We start from the raw sequence: 21,183 nt of genomic DNA on the forward strand, positions 1-21,183 counted from the left end.
GAGCCCTTACAAGGTCTGAGGGACACTCTTGGTGGGTCAGCCATGCTCATGAAGCTCAGGGAGGACCACAGCGGCCCTTATGGCCTACCCCTACCTGGGGCTGGCCCGTGCCCAGCCTCGCAGGAGCCGGTGCCTTTTCAGGAGGCTACCGGCCTGTCACCCAACGCCTCCTTCCCCAGCGCACGCGGTGCTTTTAGGGCATAAAGTGTATGTTTTGCGGGTTTATTTGTGCTTTGGCATGAAGTGATTTTTGGGTTAGGTGGTGTTCGTTTGTTTGTTGTTTTTTTTTGCGGGGGGAGGGGGGATTTTTATTTTGCACACCGTCGATGGCAACCTGCGGCCGCTCCCACATCCCTGCGTTGAGCTGTACGTGGGGAGCGGCTCTGGATCTCCCTATGTCCCCCGGGCCTTGGGATGGGATGGGATGGGATGAGATGGGGGGGCGTCCGCTGCTCCCCATCCCCGCCCGGGGAGGGGCCGTACCCCCGCCCGGCCGTCGCGCCGCCCCGGGGCCTGCCTGCCGCCGCGGGCTGCCATGTCTGTGGCGCAGCAAGGCCCGCCACCGGCGGCAGGAGCGCCCCGCCCGCCCGCCCGCAGGACCTCCCCACCCCCCAGGGGAACCCACCGGGGGCTGACACCCCTGAAAGGAGGGCGGCGGCGGCCGACAAACCCCCGCTCGGACCCCTCAGCCCAACCGGGCCGGGCCGCGGGTACTGGGCGGAGCGGCCGCCTCCCCGCCCGCCCTGGGCCGCAGGTTACGGCGGGCCTCCCCCGGGCCGCCGCCTCCGCGCACTTTTCGGCCGACAGAAAAGGCCGTGAGGGGAGGAGGAAGAAGGAGCTGCTTTTTTTTAATAAAAAAAAAAGGCCCTGCGCCTTTAAGGGGCGGAGCCGGAGGAGTTTGCGGAAGAGCCCGGCGGGCGCTGATTGGACGGGCGCGGTCTCGTGACGGCGGCGGGGCGGTCCCCGCTCCCCCCCACCCCTCCCCGCGTTCCATTGTGTGCGCCAGCGCCGCCGGGCCCCGCCCCGAGGCCTGGCCCCGCCCCCTTTTTCTCTTGGCTCATTTCCGGCCGCCGCCGCCGCCGCTCGCTTCCCTCCGAGGACTCGGGAGAGTGAAGAAACAACAGCCGCCATTTTGTTTGTGTGTGAGCGACTGAGGGAGGGAGCCAGAGGCCGAGCCGGACGGGGCGAGCCAGGGGGAGGGCAGCGCAGAGAGACCCAGGGGCCCGGCCAGGGGACGGGGAGAGAAGCGAGGAGCCGAGACGCCCCCCCCCACCCTACCCCACCCCTCCGCGCCAGCCCGCCCGTCCCTTCTCTCTCCTTTTCTCTCTTCTCCTTTTCCCCGACTTCTTTCTCTCCCCCGCTCCCCTCCGCCCCCGCTTCGGCCCGCTCCGCCACACACGCCAGAGGAGCGGCCGCCGCCGGGCCGCCGCCGAGCGCCAGGCAGGGGCAGTAGGGAGCCTGCGCTCGGCCCCCGCGCTGCCTGCGCCGTCCCGCCCCACCCCCCCCACCCCCCCCCCCCCCACCGCCGAGGACCCCCTCCCCCTCCCGGCCATTTAACCCACCCCGGGGCCGGTTCCCCGGCGTAATTTTTCTTCTATTTTATTATTTTAATTTTACCCCCCCTCCTCTTCTCGGAGGGGTCGCTGACCGGCCTCCCCTCGCTCCCCCCCGACAACCAACCTCTTCGCTTCCTTCCCCACCCTCGCCGAGGCGAAGAGGGAGTCCCCGCCGCGCCCCAGCAGCGGCCGAGGTTTTTCCTCCCTCGCTTTCCGCCCCCCGCATTGCCCGTGGGTCCGCGGCAGCGGAGACGGGCAGCCCCCCTCCCTGCCCGGCGCCAGCGCTCGCAGCCATCCTCGGCCGCCCGGGAGGGGGGAAGGTAGGCAGAGGGGGGGGAGGGGAGGGGCCGGCTTCTTCTTCCTCCTCCTCCTCCTCCTCCTGCCGCTGCTGTGGGATCGGCCCCTCTGCCTGCGCCGGAGGGGGGGGCAGCCTGCTACTGAGAGCGACAGAAAGAGGAAGGGGAAAGAAGAGGAGAGCGGCGGGGGGGACGCAGAGAGGGTGTTGAAACCCGCCCCCCACCTTCCCATCCCGCGATCGGTGCTGCCTCCATCAGGACAACAACCCCTCCTCCTTCCCTGCACAACAAGATGTGAAGCGGAGACTCCTGGGACTTATCCTCACCCTCCTCATCCTTACAGCTCCCCGCTCTGCAGCCATTAGCGACGGGCGAGGAAGAAGCGAGTGGAGCTGGGGACCCCGCGCACGCCTTGCCTCTCTCCCCGCCGCCTCCCCCCCAGCCCTGTCGCGGGCGGTGGGTATTTTTTTGCAGGGTGGTGTTGGAGGGGGAAGGAGCCGCTGCTAGAGGACGGTGATCTTTTTTTCTTTTTTCCTCCTCCTCTCCCCTCCTTCGCCCGCCTCCTTGTGGCGATGAGGAGGAGGAGGACGGCGCCGAGGAGGAAGAGGCTGATGGCGGCGGTGAGGAGGCAGCAGGAGGAGGAGACCCCCCGAAGGATGATGATGATGATGGTGGTGGCGGCGAGGAAGCATCAGCAGCACAACAGCCGGGATTAATTTAACTAAAAAAAAAAAACCCCAACAACCCACCAGCCTCTTTTTTTTTTGAATTTTTTTTTTTTTTTTTTTTGGCGGGGGCTTTACCTGCTCTTCCCATCTTCGCTCAGCCCTTTCGCCTGGGGGAAGAGGCCTCTTCCCCCCCGACTCCAGCCCCAGCTCCCACCTTCTCCGCGCTTCTCCGCTGCCGCCCTCCCGGAGCCCGAGGGGCAGAAAAAGGGGAACTCGGCCCCCCTTCTCCGCCAGATCCTCCTCGCTCCCTCTCGGCCTTATTGTTCCTCAGCTGACTCGGGGCCCGAGAAGAAGGTGAAGGTTTCGGGGTTCATCCCACCCCCCCCCACCACCACCGTCTCTCCGCTCTGAGTGATTGTCTAAAAAAGAATTAAAAATGGCCGAGAATGTGGTGGAGCCGGGCCCGCCTTCAGCCAAGCGGCCTAAACTCTCCTCACCGGCGCTCTCCGTGTCCGCCAGCGACGGCACAGGTCAGTCTCGGGGGCCCGGGCCCTCCCCACCTCTCGGTGCCGCAGTTACTGCCCTTTTCTCCCCTCTTCTGCCTTAAACCTCCTCCTCCCTTTCGCTGCTGTTAGCTCCTGCCTCCCCCTTCGGCCTTTCTGCCCGTTTCTCCCCTTTTCGCTCCGTTTGGAACCCATTGGCGTTAATGGCATGGGGAGGGTGTTCGGATGTTTCTGCCCTTCTGTGTTTTTGGGAGTGATTCAAAGCAAAGCTGTTCAGTTTATTGTGCTTTTGATCAACTGCAGATAAGACTTTAACAGTTCGTCGTTTTCGTGTCTTTCACAATAGTAGTTATTACTGAGCTCGTTGCTAAGCGTATACCTTGAATGCCAGTTGCAGAAATACGAAATAGTGCTAAAGATGATGCTTTTGTACAGTTTATTGTTGAATTACATGTGTACGTTTGTACGCACAAAACTGTCTTGTTTCTTATTTTATTTTGCATATACAAGTGGTTTTTTTTTTTACAGTTCGTTTAGAGACAAGATTTATTTCTCTGCTGTTTTTCTTTTTTTTGTCCTTACATGCAGTCTGTTTATTTGATTTACTTTTTACAGTCCTTCTTACTCTTTCTTGCAGAAGGATAGCTAAAAACTGCTTTTCCGGTTCAAGTAGACCATCGACTTTAGGAAAAAAACAGCTAAAACCAAAATCCAGATCCTGAGCTTGGGGCATAAGGTTTATCGAGACTCTTATCTTCTTACAAATGAAATGTTATTTCACTTTATTTGCATTAAGAATCAATATGGAGTGTAGTTCATCTTGCATCTCCCATTTCTTTGCTGCGAGACCAAAATGTCTGAAATCCCCCCGTAGACTTAAGGGCTGTGAAGATAAAGGGGCTTCTCTGCAGTCCTGCAAAGGTCTTTGGTGATGCTGCAAAGGCAAGCTAGGGGTTGAAAATCTTGTGTGTCCCAATCCCAAGCAAATACGAACTGGTTGTACTGGAGGGGGGAGGGAGTAACAAAGGGCTGTTCAGCTTTTTAATGCTTCTTGTGAAGCAGATGAGTATTTGGTGTCATTTTGCTATGAGAGTACTTGGTCACCTGTCCCACAGGAGTTTCTTTGAACTCACTTTAGATCTTCTTAGACTATTGGATATGGAGGAGGCCTCCTCCTGCCAGAGTCTGGTGAGTGGTAGCTTTTCTGAAGCCACTGGTCTTGTTCGATGCAGTTAACAGCTGGCAAGAAAAAGGAAGAGTTGTTTGGTTTTTTTAATAAGAAGCTACTTGTTTGACAGTAAATGGAAGGTTTTAGTAGCCGGTTTTTGGGTGAGCAGTGGATGTGATTCTACTTGGAATCATCTTCAAAATTTTGATTTTTGCCTTCTCTATTCTTGATGAATGACGTAGTAGTTTTGAAAAGTTTGTGTGTAACTTTTGGAGCGTATTAGGTACAGGCAATATTGCTTTGTAAGTGGAGGACGTGACTATTCCTAATATCAACAGGTCTCTGGTAAGAGAGTAAAAGTGTTGGAGAAGCTGATCTTTAGCTAGAGCTCGTTGTTGGGGTTTTGTGCTAGGCTTGGAAAACAGTACTTCATTCAGTAGTAACCATTTTTAATTTGTCTTGACAGTGGTTATCTTGCTCTGTTTAGAGACACGAAATAAAAATGAAGTCCTGATACTTGAAAAAATATGATAGATAGAGGCATGTTTTGATTCAGATGAATGCATTCATCTTAAGACAGTTGTGATCAAATACAGTTTGGGTAACTTGTGAATGTATTTCAGTTTCACAGGTGCAGATTTTCACAGAATATTTAGTCTATTTTAATTGTTAGCTTACTGGGCAGCTTAACAAGTGAGCTTTTTACAGTTACGGTGAAACACTAGGGACTGCTGGGCAGTTTCAGTAGTGCACAAATGGGATAATTTTTCTCAAAGTGATTGAGATTGTCATCACCTGATAGCTACGCGGAGGTTTATAGTGGTGTGATCACTGTATATACACTACGTAAAAACCATTAAAGATTCTTACTCTTCTAGATATTTTTTTTTTGATAACTTATTACCTGTATTTGGGACAGTTCCACTTTCTGTGCTTTTTAACATGATATCATGTCTGTTTCTCTAATTAAAATAAACCAAAACCTTTTAACCAATAAGAGTGTTCTGAGGGTTATATTTTTTCATTTGCTGCTTGAGAGGCTGCATTTTTTTTTTCCACACTTTTAATGTTGTGGGAAACTGCTTTGAAGTTTACATTTTTTTTTAACCTATCTGCTCCTTAAATTTGCTTTGAAATAGTGCAAGCAGCTTTCGTTAAGTAAATTCCACTTATAGAATCTGTTGTATTGTCCTGGCTCCTTAGTTAATTATAGAAAATAAATAACATGGTGCTTATGTACTTACTCAAGCACTCTTTTAAAACTGTTAGATTCACAGCGTCATTAGAGAGAGGGAAGGAGAAAGGTAAGAAACTTGCACTGTTGATGCAACTCTTTCCAGCACATGTGCATAGTGGATCTTCCAGTGTGTTACTTCTGTTGTTAACTTTTGGGCTCATTTCTTAATCTGAAATGCTATTTTAGCTTGTTAGATAGCTAAAAACAATGACTGACTCTAACTTATTCCCAAACTTGCAGATGTTAAGTGCATATATATATATATGAAGGCTAAGTTGAATCTCTAATTCACTCATGTTTTCACTGTAGACCTGGATGACACTGATATTCTGGGCTTGAAATGTACTAAACTCAAATGGTGGTGGTTTCCTTCTAAAAAGAAGTTGGCAAAGATTGCCCTAATATGCTTGACTTTTAGGCAGCAGCCAAATATAGCTGCATTTCCCACTGTTGTTGCAGTGCTGCATCTCCTTCTGTCTTAAAAGTCTTCAATGGTTCGTGTGTTCCCTACTCAGAATTTGCTTTGCCATAAAACGTGCTGTATTAGTGTAGTTTTGAGTTGCTTTATGAATACCAATTCTTTCTTTTGGAGGTAAGAATAACATAGATTTACAGGGAAACTGAAATGTATGTAGCACACTTCGTAATAAACATTTTGAAGTAATTTAGAAAGTCTTGGTATTGTCAGTGTTGTGTAGTATATTAGAATTTCAGAATGGTCTCTTTTTTAAAAAAAACCAAAACGTTGTGTAGTTCTAGAATAGCTTCAGGAGCAGGACTCTCTGGATTCCCTTAGACTGACAGAGGTTTTTCTGGAACTTTTTTTTTTCTCTATTTAAATGTTAAATTTGTTGCAAAGAAGAATGGTAATTATATGTGTATCTTGTCCAGATGTTAAGCTTTCTGAGGGTCATTACAACTCTAGAATGGGGTTACCTTTTGTTGGTACAATATCCTGAGTATGGGATGTGAGTTCGGACACTGGATGCTGGGGCAGCTCTTCGGTGTTGGGATGGCTACATTGACATAAGTGCTTTGCTAGTGTAGCTCATTTACTTAGCTTGTTTTCATATGTTGCACCTAGTCTAACAAGACTCTCTTAAACATTGCATTAGCAAACTGGTGTATATCAATCTTATTTCTGCCCTCACTATATAACAAAATAATTTGAGTGCATCCTAAAGAGTTATCTCCTTGAGTAGATGAGTGGAAGTCTTTCATAAAGGTACATTTTTAACTGGATACCTTAAACCAGTGATTTTTTTTTTTTATTTGGCCTTTCTGTTTGTGAACCCCTCAATTTTTCCTGCAGTAATGCAGGTGTGCTGAAATTGCTACGTTCAGATTTCTATGTGGTATATTCAGGAAGGGAGAGTTTAATCATGTTTTACAGACACCACCCCCATCCCCCCCTTAGAAACAAACCATTTTCTGTGAACTAGGAAAGCTTTCTGAGCTCTGGGTTCAGAACTGCTGTGTTTCATCAGGGAGTAAAAACAGAATACTCTCTGCTGCAGCGTATTTGTATGGTATCGTGTCTTTGGATTGCTAGATCTGAAAATAGGATTTTAAGTGCTTAGAGTTTCTGGCTTGCTGCAACATTGGAAGTCAGTTTTCTACAATTAGTTGGCATGTGTGTTATATCAGTGTATGTGTTTGTGATATGTGATTTAACATCCTTCAGTTTACTACATCCAAAAGTCACGTTTTTCTGAGTAATAGCACATCTTCAGTCTCCCTTTCAGTATCCGTCTTTTGTAAAGTTTGTATGTTCCTTTTTCAAGGAACTGCTTCTGACCTTTAAAACGTTACTCTCCCTTACATCAAAGGTCTAAGATTTGTAACAAAACTTCTCGCCTGGACTACTGCAATTTTGACTGATAGTCATCTTTCATTTCTTCCAAATGTATTAGGATGTTTCTTTACTTGAAGTGAATCGTATTAGTCTTGTCTCACTGCCTTTTCCAGAGGCATATGCACAGTTTTCAATTGTTTTCAGACAGCTAAGGTTTTTTTTCCTAGTGTTTGTATATACTACTTTTAAAACTCAATACTTTTCACAAATCGGTTTTCTGGCTAATGTTTAAAACCAATTAGCTACCTTTAACTTAGCCATCAGATAAATATTTTTATCCCTTCTTGTTGAGACCCCCCACTTTTTTTTTTGCTGTTTTTTTCCCCAAGTATTAGTTGTTACGAGATGAGATGCTTTAAAATATGGTTTGATGGATGGCATATACTGTAAATTGAGTATTGCAGTGGTGGATGCTTGAGTGGCAAAAATGGGCATCTTTGCCTTGTAGCCAAGTAGGTTCTTGAAGTAACTGCATTAGGAATAAATTAAGAGAATTTAAGTCTGCAAGATTTTTTTTTTAAGTAAATCAGTCATTCATATGGTGCTTAGTAACTTTATAAGGAAAATCTTGCAGACTTTTGAACCTCATAAATTTCCAAACTGATATATCTCTGCTTTTTTTGCTCTTTTCACCAAGTGATTGTGTGTGTGTCTCTGACATAAGTATGTACTTCTGAGCAGTGTTAGAAAGGTACCTATTTTTTAAAAAAGGAAATATCCACTACAACACAAGGACCATAAATGTCGCTATGTAAAACTGAATCTTGAGCACTTAAAATAAAAAACCTTTGAGACTAGAAAAGCAGTTTACAGTTGCAATTTAAAAATACGGATTCACAAGTTTGATATTAAAGGGAAAACCTTTGTTGCTGAACTCGGGGATTTAAATCCTAGATGAAAAAAAGAACCTACTCATTTTTGCATCTTGTCCCTCACAGTCTTGGAACAAGGTTTGTATTTGTTCTAGAGGGTCCCTAGTTCAGGTTATTGGTCAGTTGTGTATTTGCAGAAAACCAAGTTTATTGGGGAAGCGTCTCGCGGACTCAGGGTTTAGTTTTTATGGGGATATGGGCTTCATAAAGTACTGGGGATAAATGCTGAACTTCTACTGTAAGAATTCTGGTTACTTGTATGTTGCAACTTGGAGAAAATGAATTTATTATTTCTAATTTTGCATGATTTAGTGTGTATTTCTTGCATCTGTAGGCTGCTTGATTATCTCCGGTGCATCACCTCGGTGTCTTGCTTAGCTGCTTCAGCAGGAGCAGCCTTTCAGTGCTTGTTCCAACATCGTAATGATACTGCTTTAACCTTTCCCATCACCCAAACTAGTGCCCCCTCTGAGAGGGCTTGGCCAAAAGTCATTTAGATTTATTATTTGACAAATGGAGTAATTTTGCTGTGTAGATTTCCCTGACAGATAAACAATGCACACCTGTCTCCAAGGATTTGGCTTTTCTGTCTTTACTTAAACTGTAGCAGCAGGCTGAAGTAAAATACATCTGTCTCTGCATATGGTTGTATGCACTGACAAAAAACTTCCATGGTTACATTGAATCCATAGAACTTCAAGTAGAACTTGAACTGGGGTGATTCACTGAAATCTTCTCCCTGACCAGTGATGAATCTGACAAGGTGACTTCGTTCTCTCCCTAAATAGCAATGTTTCCTTAAAACGGATTGGCATGTGAATGTTTTTAAAGTTCTCTTAAAAACTTGGCGTGCTGTATTCTTCTTGAAGCACACATTTCTTTCAAAACTTTTTGAAGAAAATCAGAAAAAGGAGTGTTAAATTCTGATGAAAGCAAATTATAGTGACTTGTGATTTAGTTAATGATGTCAGGCGTGTTTACTGGAACAGCAAGGAGATGAAACTGTGATCCGAACTAAGACTTTCATTAAAAAAGTGCAAGTTAGTTACAGGATCCTTAAAAACAGTGCAGGTTATTTTCTGTTGTTGGTCGTTGTGAGATGGGGCAGAGAAAGATTTTGCTTTTTCCATCTGATGGTGCAGAACACCTCTATACTGCACCTCCTGTTGCTTCTCCGTACGAGGTGTAAGTAGAGGTTTGAACCGTATCTGTTTGCTTGCAGAATCACGACTTGCTGTTTCTGTTTTTGTAGAACTCCCAAATACATGTGAATAGATAACCTCTCTTACAACATAATCTTTTTTCTTTTTTTTTTTAGAATTATAGTAAAAAATAAAACTCTGACAAAATGTTGGTGTATGGCTTGCTCAGTACAAATTCTGCTGAAGTTAAACTAACTTTTACGTATTCCTGAATATAATTTCAGGAGCTCTGGGGAGTTTACTGCTTCAAGATAAAGAAGTCTGATCTTCTGACTTCTGTTTTTTGTTTACTTGTATATTTTTTTGTATGTAAATTCAGCATTGCTTCTTGATTTTACTCAGGAGTAATGCTGAATGAACTCAAGTCAGTAATACTCGGAAAACTGCCTTGACTTTCTGGTAACTGTATACGCAGATTGCATCATTTCAAAGTCGTCATTAACTTGACAATGAAATGAACTTTACTCTTTTTTTGAAACTGATTTGTAATCACTTCTAAAATGAATCTGATTCAGTGTGTTTGTGCACATACGGGCGTTGCCTTTGTATCTGCATGTAGCCATTTTTTGCCCACCAGTATAGCAGACCAGCGAGGTATCTCTAAGTTTCCAGACTTGTATGCAGAGTGGTCCACAATTTATCAGACTCCCAACTGAAATGCTATTCTTACTATTTAACAACACCACGGACCAACCATAGATAGCTTAAGGTGGTTTTAGGGGAATTTCAGTGGTATACGCAGGATAGTCTTGGGAATAAGAATACTAATTTAGAGATTTTTCAGTAAATTTAAAGGTAGCCCAGTGAAATTTATGCAAACAGCCTCATGTTCACAAGGAAATTATTAATTGTGTTACTTCAGCATTTTGAAATTAAAATGTCAAAACTTCATCTTATTTGGGTCATCGGTGATGGCAACACTAGTACCTTTGCAGTGTGTTAGGTAACAGCGTGAATAGGCGGGTACACGAACCTCTGTGTCTCTGAAATTCCTGTTTAAGTGATGTTAAAACATAAAACATCCCCTATCTGGATTCTTGCATCCAGTCTTTTCCATATGACTGCACCACTTCTTTTTCCCTGGAACAGCTACAATTCCTTATTCCCGAATCGTAACCATTGAGTTTTCACTATGGTTTTCAGTGGTAAACACTGCTATCAGCTGTATCTCTAAATACTGATTTTTGAAGAACTTTGAATATGATAATGAAAATTAAAACAGTTTGTTATAAATACAGTTTTCTTCTGAAGTTTTTTTTTAAAAAGCATCAGCCAGCATCTACTAAAATTAGCATTTTTGTTGATATTAGTTTGGGACAAGTAGGACTTAAACATGCAGATTATTGAGACTTTGCAAAATTGAGACTTTTTTCCTGAAGCAAGAGTTGATGTGTTTGACACAAGTGTTTGAATAGGAATTGGGATAGCTTAAAAAAAATGGAGAGAGTGAGGTCCTAGTTTCAGAACTTCAATAGATGTTGAATGATAAGTTGTGGCTTCTTTAGAATGCTTTTTTTGTTTACAATTGTAAATTACTTATGTTTGTATCTGGTTATCATGTGCATTCTAGATGGAGAATTGGAATTTGGCGAACAAACATTTGGTTGTTTTAAAAAAATATGTGCCTGAAGTTAGGTGTTACTGTGATGTGCTAACTTGTTTAGTGCCTTTGCATTTGTTGTCCTTCAGTGGTTTTGAGTATGTCCTTTTAAGATGTGTTTTCTGCATGTATTGTTTGCAGTCTTACTTCAAATTACCAAGTTTCTTGATGTAGTGAACAAATTCAGGTCTTCCCTGGATTAGCAGGGAAGGAAGGAGGAGGCAGCGCTTCCCCAGTTTCTTGCAGGGAACAGAATTAATACCGAAGTCTAATGCTGAAGACTTTGTTACCCAAATAGCATAATACAGAATAAGAATTCTCCGTTGCTGTTGCGTAAGTGATAGTGAAGACCTCTGCATCATACTTCCACTCTGGGGTGAGTGACAGTTAGGGTTATATAGGGACTGATGTCCCAATATATATAGAGAGGACTGTGCCTATATATACACATATATATATATGGACTGATGTCCTATATAGGGATACATTCCTATATACGGGTTTTGGAAGCAGTAGTTGCAATGATGAATCCAGATTTATTTTTTTTTTTCCCCTTCATTTTGGATCAAACTAGTAGATTAAATTAATTCTGCATTCCAAGTTAGAAAAAATGGTTTGGCAGGGTTTTTTTTACCATTGTGTAATTGTGGCTTCATAGAGGATCTACATGAAAAGCCTTTTCCTTAATGGGCTTTAATGGGAAGAATAAATCTGATTTTCAAACTGCTGTATAGCAAAGTTCTCTCACGCCCACCTGGTAGGAATCTTAGAGTTTTGCCTCTTTCTTAGACATGTTTGGTTTTTTTTTTTTTATCCCCTGATAAAACTGTCTGAACATGTCTAGCTTAATTTTCTGCCATGGCAGAGGCCCTGGGAAACGATGACTTTCTTTATTAGCACTTTGTTTCAAGTCTGTGCTTCACCTTTGCTTCTGCATTTTCATGGGTACTTGGGAATCATCTTGTGAGAATATGTCTCCTTATCTTGTTTTGCTCTTTTTATTTTTATGTTTTTGAGTTCTGGCTTTTTTTAAGGGCATTTCAGACAGTACACTTTAGGGCCTGTAATGCAGTTGTTTGTTGACTGCGAGCTTGAAAGGCTGGTTTCTCTGGAATATTGGTTGTATCCTCTGGGTGCTTTCTCTGTTCCATCTCGGCCCGGTTCGATTCCTGGATAGCTTTCATGTCACTATGCAGGGAAGATACTGACCTCAGCAGCTTATTGTTGTTCTTGGTCTGAAAGGTATCATGTTTTCTGCGTAGTCCAACATCATCTGTGGCTCCTGTCAACCCTGTCACATGCATGCTTTGTATTCAGTGCCCTGCATTAAGCCTTGTCCACTTGTTTCATTGTGAACCTAACAACTGTGATATAATTTGATCCACTGATAGGCTTCTGGAGCCCAGAAACATTTGTGCAAAAAGGTGACTGTTCAGCAGCTTTCTAATTTGATATGTCTGTGCTCAGAATATAATAAATGGGATGCAGGGACAGGAACTGTAAAGTCTCTTGCATCTTTAAGATCAGCAGCGAGGTACGCGGTGGAGTAAGTTCTTTTACATGTCTTGGAGGGCGTGGAGGGTTCTTCAGGCATCACTGTTCACATGTGATGCTGTTTCTTGGGACATACCAACTCTTCTCTGAGACCTGAATGCTTGAACATCTGGAGCCTAAGGGTACAGTACACGCAAGAGTAAAGCGTTCCTGCTGTTTTGTAGCATGTGGGCAAGTTCTTAGAAAACTAGTGTTATTCATTGCAGCCTATTTGCTAGAACCTGGTAACCTCCATATTGATAGAAAAGCCTGTTTTATTCTGAAAGGTGAATAGAGGTCTGTTTTAATCCAGAAATGAGAAAACGACAAAATCATGACTGTAGGCTAGAAAGCACGCAAAAGAAACTCGCACGTGCCACTTGAACCCACATGTTGATTTCTTTGGATATGTTTTCCTCGTGTTTTAAGTGTTGTCAGAAAACTCTACCTTGCTTTGCACGCTTTGAGAGCTGTTATATCGCTGGTGCTGCCAGATGCTCTTGCAGTAACACTAGCTTGAAATAAATACTTTGTAACTCGTTTGAAAATTGATTGCTTGATAAGGTACTGATGTGTTATTGACATAAAGAATTTGATTGCACACTCTGAATCGGTACTAGTTTAAAGTCCATTTTGGTGCCATGCGGGTTTCCAACGCAGGCTGGCAGCTTCCTTGCATCTTGCATATCAGACACTGTCAAAGGCAGGCTTCTGAGAAGTAGGGTCCAAAACTAAGAAAATAACTCTTAGTATGCAACACAAGTTAGCACACTGATTTTTTGAAGTTGCTTTCTCACCGTTTAGGGTGCAGTTCATATTACTTAATCCAGTCTAACTGGCCTGCCATTGAAAGAAATGGACCTGCTCCATCTACTGTCTTTTCTGACCCGCTTTCTCACTGCAGATTTAATGTAGCCAGGGCAAGTCAGGCCAGTTTCTTGACTCTACAAAAGACTTGCTTAAGTGTTCAGTAGTGGTACAGTCCCTAAAAGGAATTATTATATGCCTTTGCATGTTGAGGCTACCTCAGGTTAAGACTTCCTGATTAGCAACTTGGGTGTTGTTTTGTGGAGGTACTTTCCTGCTCTTTTCTTTGAATCGTAGGTGGCAGTAGCAATATATTCTGTATCTTCTTGTTACCTATGGTAATACACACACTGATAATACCACAAATAACATAATGTGGAATTGCTCCGTGCCACTCTATTGATATAAAGATTTAGCTCTATCACTTACTGCCTGCATATTACTGGATTGTTTTGAGCTCTTTGACCACATACTATCTGTTTTGTTACATCCTAGTTTTTCCGTGTCTGATTATACTCTAAGATCTCTAGTGGTTATAAATCAGGTAGACAAACCTTTGCAGGACTAATCGACCTCCTTCACCATCCCCACAAGCTTTATTTTATTGGTAAGAAATCTTTGTGTGTATCCTTAATGAAGCAGATTGCAAGGCTAGCAGTGGAGTCAGTGTACTGGAAAGTCAATCAGGTCACTGGATATTTATCACCATTGTCTTGACCTACGGCTTTGGCTCTTATGTGAGTGTGTGTGCCGTTATTCTTACATACTCTGTGAGCTGTCTGGCCCCGGGATTGGTCATAGGTGGAACTCTCTACAGTGGGCTTTAGGATATGTATTACACGTAAAACACTGTGAAATGGATTGCAACTCTTGCTAGATATACACGAAGCCTTACTGATGTTTATATGGTCTTTTGAGAGCGTCAGTGTTTCAGTCCTGTATCTGAAAACTTCTGCCTCCTGACAGTTGACTAAAAATGTAATTTTCATAGTTGACCAGACAACTGAAAGTTTTCCTAGTTTTGTTTTTTATCTACTGTCTGAAGAAGACTTTGAAGTTTTGTTTTTGGAAAAGACTTATAAAAAACACACCAGAATACTGCATTGTTGGTATCTACTACTTACAATTTTGGCTTGTAGCTGATAGTATTCTTTTATGATGAGTCTTCTGTTGTGTATTCTCGAGGATTAAAAATCTTTACAAGTTAGTTCTATATGGAAAGAACAGTTTAAATTTTTTTATGTAAAGAACTAATCTGATTTGGATTATCTCACAACCATTTAGGTTTATTTTTTCAGTGTAGCTGTTGATTTGTTGGTGTTTTGAGATATTAATAAAAAGAGTTAAAAATACTTTGAGTTTTCTATGACATTTTTCTTCCTGTTCACGAGTGGCACAGAATGACCGGGCCAAGGAGCTCAGGTACTCCAGTTGGATACGAGCGAGTAAGCCATAAAGCTGGAACTATCTTCTCATTTATGAGGAGGGGGAATTTCAAAAAGAATGAGGTCTTCAGAGAAGAAGGTTAATGTTTTCTTGTGAAGCAAGATGAGCAAATCTTTGTCTCTCAAAACAAGAATCATGCTGTCCCTTTGCAGTGTTATGTCTGAAATCATCTTAAATGGGTCTTTCTGAGAAAATATTCTGTGTTGGTTTGGAAATTAGTTCTTCATATTTAGACATTTACTGATCACTTTCCAGGTGGTTTTGTGAAAGGCTTAATCTGCCTGATGGCAAGAAAGGTGAAGTGTGGGGATTTTTGTTTTGGGACTTGCCCTATCCTGGAAATTGTGTCTGTTTAAGAGCAGAACTGTTTTCCCCGGCTACAATTGGTCACGAAACTGGCCTTTGAGCTGTGTGGGCATCTTTGCCTCATCAGCTGTTTCCTGGTTTGCAGATGGGAGGTTGCTGTGTGCTGCCATTATGGTTGTGTTGTAGGTGCAGGGTTTGCCCTGGCTCATGTTCTTCCCAGACACTTAACTTTAATTTTCAGTTTTGTTTGTTCATCATTAAGGAGAATTTTTTTTTTTCTGGACAGCAGACAAACTTGTAAATTGTGGATAGTTTTTGGGTTTGGGTTGCTTTTTTTTTTGTTTGGGGGGTTTTTTGTTTGTTTTTTTTGTTTTTACACTCCTTCCTTGTTCATGGGCTGTTTGTCAGGTTATTAGCCAGGGTGTTTTCTGGATGTAGTGCTTCAATGTTTGCCTGAAAAGATGTCCTAACAGGCACCTTAAGATGCCTGTTGAAGCTATTTTGAACTATCGTGTATTTTTTTAATTGATTTCTCCATTTCCTTGATTTCACATTTAATTTGAGGGTCTCTTCCACTGTAACTCTTCCCGTGTTTGTCAATATTTAATTCTTACGCTAACTACTGAGCATTGTAAGTTAGGTTTTTTTGGGTGGGGGGGGGTGTTTTGAGATAAGTCTACTGACACAAAACTCTAATAATTTTAAATGGAGAACTTGGACAAAGCTTTATTCTTCTGAATCTTCAAAAATACCAGTCATGCTGAAGAACACCGGTGATGCCAATGAAAGATCAGTCCTTAGTATGTGTTGCAAAGCATAACTTTTAGCATGATTTTAATAGTTTAAAATATAGTTCTTTAGTGGAAATTTTCATTCTATCTCTGGTGCTTTGCAGCAATGAAGAATATATAAATGGAGTTATAAAATCTCTTCTGTTGTGGTATACCTGCATTCTTGCCAACCTCATACCATATTTTCTGATTTCTTAAGTCGTGATCTTATCTGTGATAACAGTTGTCAAGTTGTAGAAACTCTGTTAGTACTGGAGTTTGGCAGTTTAGGTATCGTATCATGTGAAACGTTTTGAGCAGATCTCTAATGCTGATGACTTACATGCTGTTTAACTGTAGTCTTTTTCCATTAATATTTGGACCAAGTCATCTTGCCAGCCTCTCTAGAATTCAGTGTAATTGACGTTTCCTTTTAAATGCAGTTGCAGTTGCTGAGATGAGTAGTATCTTAGGTCATTGTCTATATCTGAAGTTCTTTAAAATGCAGTGCGCTACCTCCTGTAGAGCATCCACGAAATCACCTTTCTTGCAGAAGTGGTGCTGAAATATTCCAATAATTAAAATTTAAAAAAAACTTCCTTTACTAGGTATTTTCAGATTCCAAATATTGAGCTTTACAGCCTAGTTGTGTGTAGCTGCGTCATGCAGTGGCTCAGCTTTTAGCCATAAACTCTGTAGGGTTTTTTTTTTTCAAACTACCATAGATTAAATATACAGATCAAGGTGCATGCTGCTTCTGCAGACATAAGAACTTCTCGTTTTCTTGAGCAAATTGATTCTGGATACTGTGTAATATTCTTGCGTCTATATATCCCAAATAGTAATCTTTCTCCACTTGGTCACCTTGGGGATTGCTTTGCATGGGCTCTTGAGATGTGAATTTGATTTTTCTTCCTAGTGTTTTTTCAGAGCTTCATGGCCAGGAGGGTTTCTTTGATTGTTTTCTGACAGTGTACATTGTGGGAAGATATGGCTGTCCAGTGAAGTTCAGTGGAACTTTGCAATTATGTGCTGGGAATCACTGGATGTGGAAGATTAAAAAAAACCAAAACTCCAACATCCAACAGCAACAAAAAACACAAACAAAAAAACCCTCACAACCAAACCTCTATTTATTACTTTATAAATAGTAAACATTTTTTTGGAAACTATATTACTATATTAATTATGTCTATTCCAAAAGTGACAGAGTTCCGTGAAAGTTAAAAATTAAAGACAGTGCTTTCCCATCAGCCTTTTAATTCTTTGTAATAATTGTTGTCTAATTCCATTGGCTAACTCGGTGAGATTTTTTTAATACAGTTTTTTTCTGTCCTTTGTTGTCAAGTTTTTCAAGTTGAGAGGTCATAGTTTGAGATACCCAGGGATCTTTCAACACGAACTGTTGTAGGAGAGTAAAGTAGAATGGTCTTCTCTAGTTTAGACTCTGCAAAATTTAGAAATTACTTTTAATCATGATAAATCAGATAGTTTTCAGTAATGACTGATATGGGAATTTTGCTGGAACATAGAAAGTAAAGTTTTGCTACTTACTTGAAATAAAATACCAGAAACTAATAAACAAGATTTTTCTTCAAGACAGTACTGATTGCTCTGACCTCATATAAAATCCGGTTTGTTTTTCAGATTTTGGATCACTCTTTGATCTGGAACATGACTTGCCAGATGAACTGATCAGCTCCACAGAACTGGGACTCACCAATGGTGGTGACATTAATCAGCTGCAGACCAGCCTTGGCCTGGCACAAGATGCTGCCTCTAAACACAAGCAGCTGTCTGAACTTTTACGGGCTGGTAGCTCCCCAAATCTCAATATGGGGGTTGGTGGCCCTGGGCAGGGCATGGCCAGTCAAACCCAACAAAATAGTCCTGGAATGGGAATGTTAAACAGCATGGTGAAAAGCCCCATGGCACAGGCTGGGTTGACTTCTCCCAATATGGCGATGGGTGCAAGCGGACCAAACCAGGGTCCTTCAGCCCAATCCACAGCAGGAATGATGCCAACAGTAAACAGTCCAGTTAATCAGCCTGGCATGGGAATGAACACAGGGATGAATGCTGGCATGAATCCTGGGATGTTGGCAGCAGGCAACGGACAGGGGATGATGCAGGGGCAAGTCATGAACGGTTCAATTGGAGCAGGCAGAGGGCGACCTAATATGCCGTACCCAAACCCAGGAATGGGTAGTGCTGGTAATTTGTTGGCCGAGACACTGCAACAAGGCTCTCCGCAGATGGGAGGACAGGCTGGACTGAGAGGGCCACAGCCTGGAGCCATGAACAAGGTAAGATAAGCTAAGCTTGACTGTATTACTTTCCTTCTTGTTGACTTTGTTTTGTAAGCTTTATTCCTCTGCAGTATGGATTCTATAGAATAGGATTTTTTCTTTTAAGAGTCCTGGATTACGTGGTAAATAGTTTATATGCTGCTAAAGTGGAATCTGTGGCAGTCATGGGAGGCAAAAATTGAGTCTTGCACGACAAGCAAGACTATCGCTAGGTTAAAAAGCCTATTTTAGAAGTCTTGTGACAGTATAGGTTATCAACAACACTGAAATTAACTTGTATTAACTTGGATTGTGTTGTATTCTGTTCTATGCTTTGTCCGCAAGTGTATTTTTTCATGTAATGTGATGCTGATATTGTGAGTGTGATGGGAATCCATCAGGACCTTTTAGATGTTGTAGTGGTTTTTTCTCTGTGGCACTTCGAGTATTTGTTGTCTGAGATCAGCTGAGTGTTGATGCAGTAGCAGATGCTGAGAGGCATATACAGGTTTGAATGGACTGATATGCTATATGTGCTGAGACGTGCATTGGCCTTGTTAAGATTTTATACTGGAGAGGGAAATAGATGTGCTTTTGTAATTTAGAAGATTGGAAGACAGTTGTTGTCACAATTTACTGAAAAGAGGAGGGAAGACCTAATGGTTTAAGTGACAAGGCGATGTCTAAATTTAATTTTGGTCATGCACAATTAGCGTTTTTGGAGCAGGGAGCCACTTGAATATTTCTTCTCAAGTTTAGTGTTTTGATCAAAAGCCTAGACAATGCTTAAATGTTTCAGTTCACTTTAGGTGGGTATTTTGTGTTTCTTGGCTAATGTGGGGAAAGTTCCTCCAAGGTTCTTTGCAGTACCTGAATAGATCTATCTCGGAATGCCTGAAGTCAGTCTGCTTGGAGGGCTTGGAATGATAAGTAACATAGTCTATAAATGTATTTGGAACACAAATGAAAATTATGCTCTGTATTAATAGTTTTGCTATGCTTTAATATTTTAAGTAAAATTATTTTAGTGTCTTATGAACGTTATTAATTATGAAGTTCTTTGATCTTAGCCGTTTGCTTAAACTCGGTGTGCTTCTAACAATGGTTCTGATATATGTATGTCTCTTAATGAGTTGATTTTTGTGGTCTGGTCATTTCAGATATTTTTGCCTGATAGGAAAGTTGTTGTAAAGCTTGATTGCTACAGTAGAAAATTTGTATGCAGTTTACAGTGGAAAGAAATATGTAACTACTTAAACATATTTTGTATTGGAATTATATGTCTCATTCATAATTCCTTGGCTGTAAAAAAAAAAAAAATAAAAAAAAAACACCCTGATCTTCAGAAAGTAGCATTCAGAGGTCAAAAATTGACGTATTGGGTATATGGGTGAAATGCAACTTCTTAATCCTTACTTATCACAGATAAAGTAGGGTTATGCACTATAATAAACTTCTTTATCTAGGAAAAGTAAAGAAGGGACACAAAATCAATCTTCTCATTGATGTCGTCCAAAATTAAGTTGTCTTCCTCACTTGCTTGAATTTTGAGATGTGCTGTACATCTAAAAGAACAACATTGTGTTCTTTGCGGAATATTCAGACCAAATACATGATAATTTCTGGCTTTTAGTTTGTAGTCCCAGACTGGTTAAAAATACTTAAGAGTTCTTTAATTGCTGATATAAAAAAAAACCAAACAAACCAAACAAACAACCCAAAAAACCCCCACAACCCTGAGACTTGTAGTGTAAGTATGGTGGCTACAGCCCTCATAAAGGAGTTGAAACTGCCGGATGAGAAAGAACAGCCTGAAATGGAGGCTGAAATTCCAGAATGTCTTCAATTGGTTTGGTTGTTGGCAGGGAGCCTGTGTTTCACTTTGCGCAGTGGAGTTAGTCTGACCGTTTTATCTCTCCACCCATCTGCTTTTGTTTTTTCTCACCTACAAATCTTCAAAAAGTAGATGAAAACAGAGGAACCATAGCATTTATTTTTTTTAAAGCCCTTTTTTTCTAATTGGTAGGTTTAGTACCGTGTTGCTGTTAATGTGGGAGTTTGTGTAATAACTTCTGTATGTTTCCTTCATTGCTGCAGAAAATGTGCATTATCCAGGAGCTGTCCTTCAGTAGGAGGGGAAAAAAATAGACCAGACAGTTGAGTTGTGTTCAACTTCATCGTTCAGCTTGCCAAAATGAGCTGTTTTAGGTGATGGGAGGGTTGCCTCTGAGCTCTCTCTCAGTAGAACAGAGGTGTGTTGTCTGCAGTGGTTTGTACAGAGGAATAGCTTAGGTTTCCTGTGATGTTAACCAACTGGGAGGGAGGGTGTTATGCTCTTCTAACAGTAAAGATGAGCTCCAAATGGCTGGTCAATTTGGAAAGCAAAATTGGTTACGTTTCTGCTTTACTCTGTTGTCCTGTGGAGTTACTGAAGCGTTTTCTTCCTCTCCTTCCCAAACATTGGCTGGCGACAGAGTGAAACGCTTGCTTTACACATTAGCCATGTACTTCCCAACTTCTCTAGTTGTGCATGGTACTTTTTAGGGCTCAGTACCTCAGATGTCAATGTAAATGATTGATTTGGGGTCACCTGGCATACAAAAACTTGTACTGTCATAATCTGCCACTTACATCCTGTGGTCTAATGCTGACGTTTTATGTGTGATGTAGGCAGTCACTGACATACAAAGGAGCAATTCTGCCTGCACGCCATCTCTGTGTTGGTTGCGTGACAGGCTGTGTTGAGGAGGAACAAATTCAGGCTCGAAACTCACATGGTCATTAAAAAAAGGTTTTAATTTGAATTGTTTTTCTGGTCCAATTTATACTCATCAGTTGCAAAGCTAATGCTGATATTAGGGAGGGGACATATTAAAGGAGTTGATATTGCCAGTCAGAGGAGGGTGTGGACCCTGCTTTGGTGACAGTACCAGCTTAAAAATGTCTGTGAAAGTCTAGACTGAAAGGAACTGTTAGAAGTTTGGAGGGGAAAGGAATTGTAACAAGTTTTGCTTTCTTGAATAGCTTTTTGTTTTCTTTGTGCTTGGTTGTGTGCAAGTTAGGAAGACGACAGACG

The 21,183-nt window shown here is 42.2% G+C and overlaps 1 protein-coding gene across 4 annotated transcripts in view; it reads left to right on the forward strand.

The window, feature by feature from the left end:
* Nucleotides 1-1,070: 1,070 nt before the first annotated feature.
* EP300 (E1A binding protein p300) overlaps nucleotides 1,071-21,183 on the forward strand; it is a 65,163-nt gene continuing 45,050 nt past the window's right edge. Inside the window, exons 1-3 of one of the 4 annotated variants that reach the window (XM_063322511.1) lie at nucleotides 1,071-2,308; nucleotides 2,430-3,050; nucleotides 17,467-18,125. In XM_063322511.1, coding sequence (XP_063178581.1) covers nucleotides 2,957-3,050; nucleotides 17,467-18,125 — 753 coding nt within the window. In that variant the 5' untranslated portion in view covers nucleotides 1,071-2,308; nucleotides 2,430-2,956. Of the gene's footprint in view, nucleotides 3,051-17,466; nucleotides 18,126-21,183 lie in introns of all 4 variants that reach the window. The other 3 variants (XM_063322512.1, XM_063322509.1, XM_063322510.1) reach the window with 3 other exon arrangements.

Source organism: Chroicocephalus ridibundus, chromosome 1 (genome assembly GCF_963924245.1).
Source record: "Chroicocephalus ridibundus chromosome 1, bChrRid1.1, whole genome shotgun sequence".
Classification (NCBI taxonomy): Eukaryota; Metazoa; Chordata; class Aves; order Charadriiformes; family Laridae; genus Chroicocephalus; species Chroicocephalus ridibundus.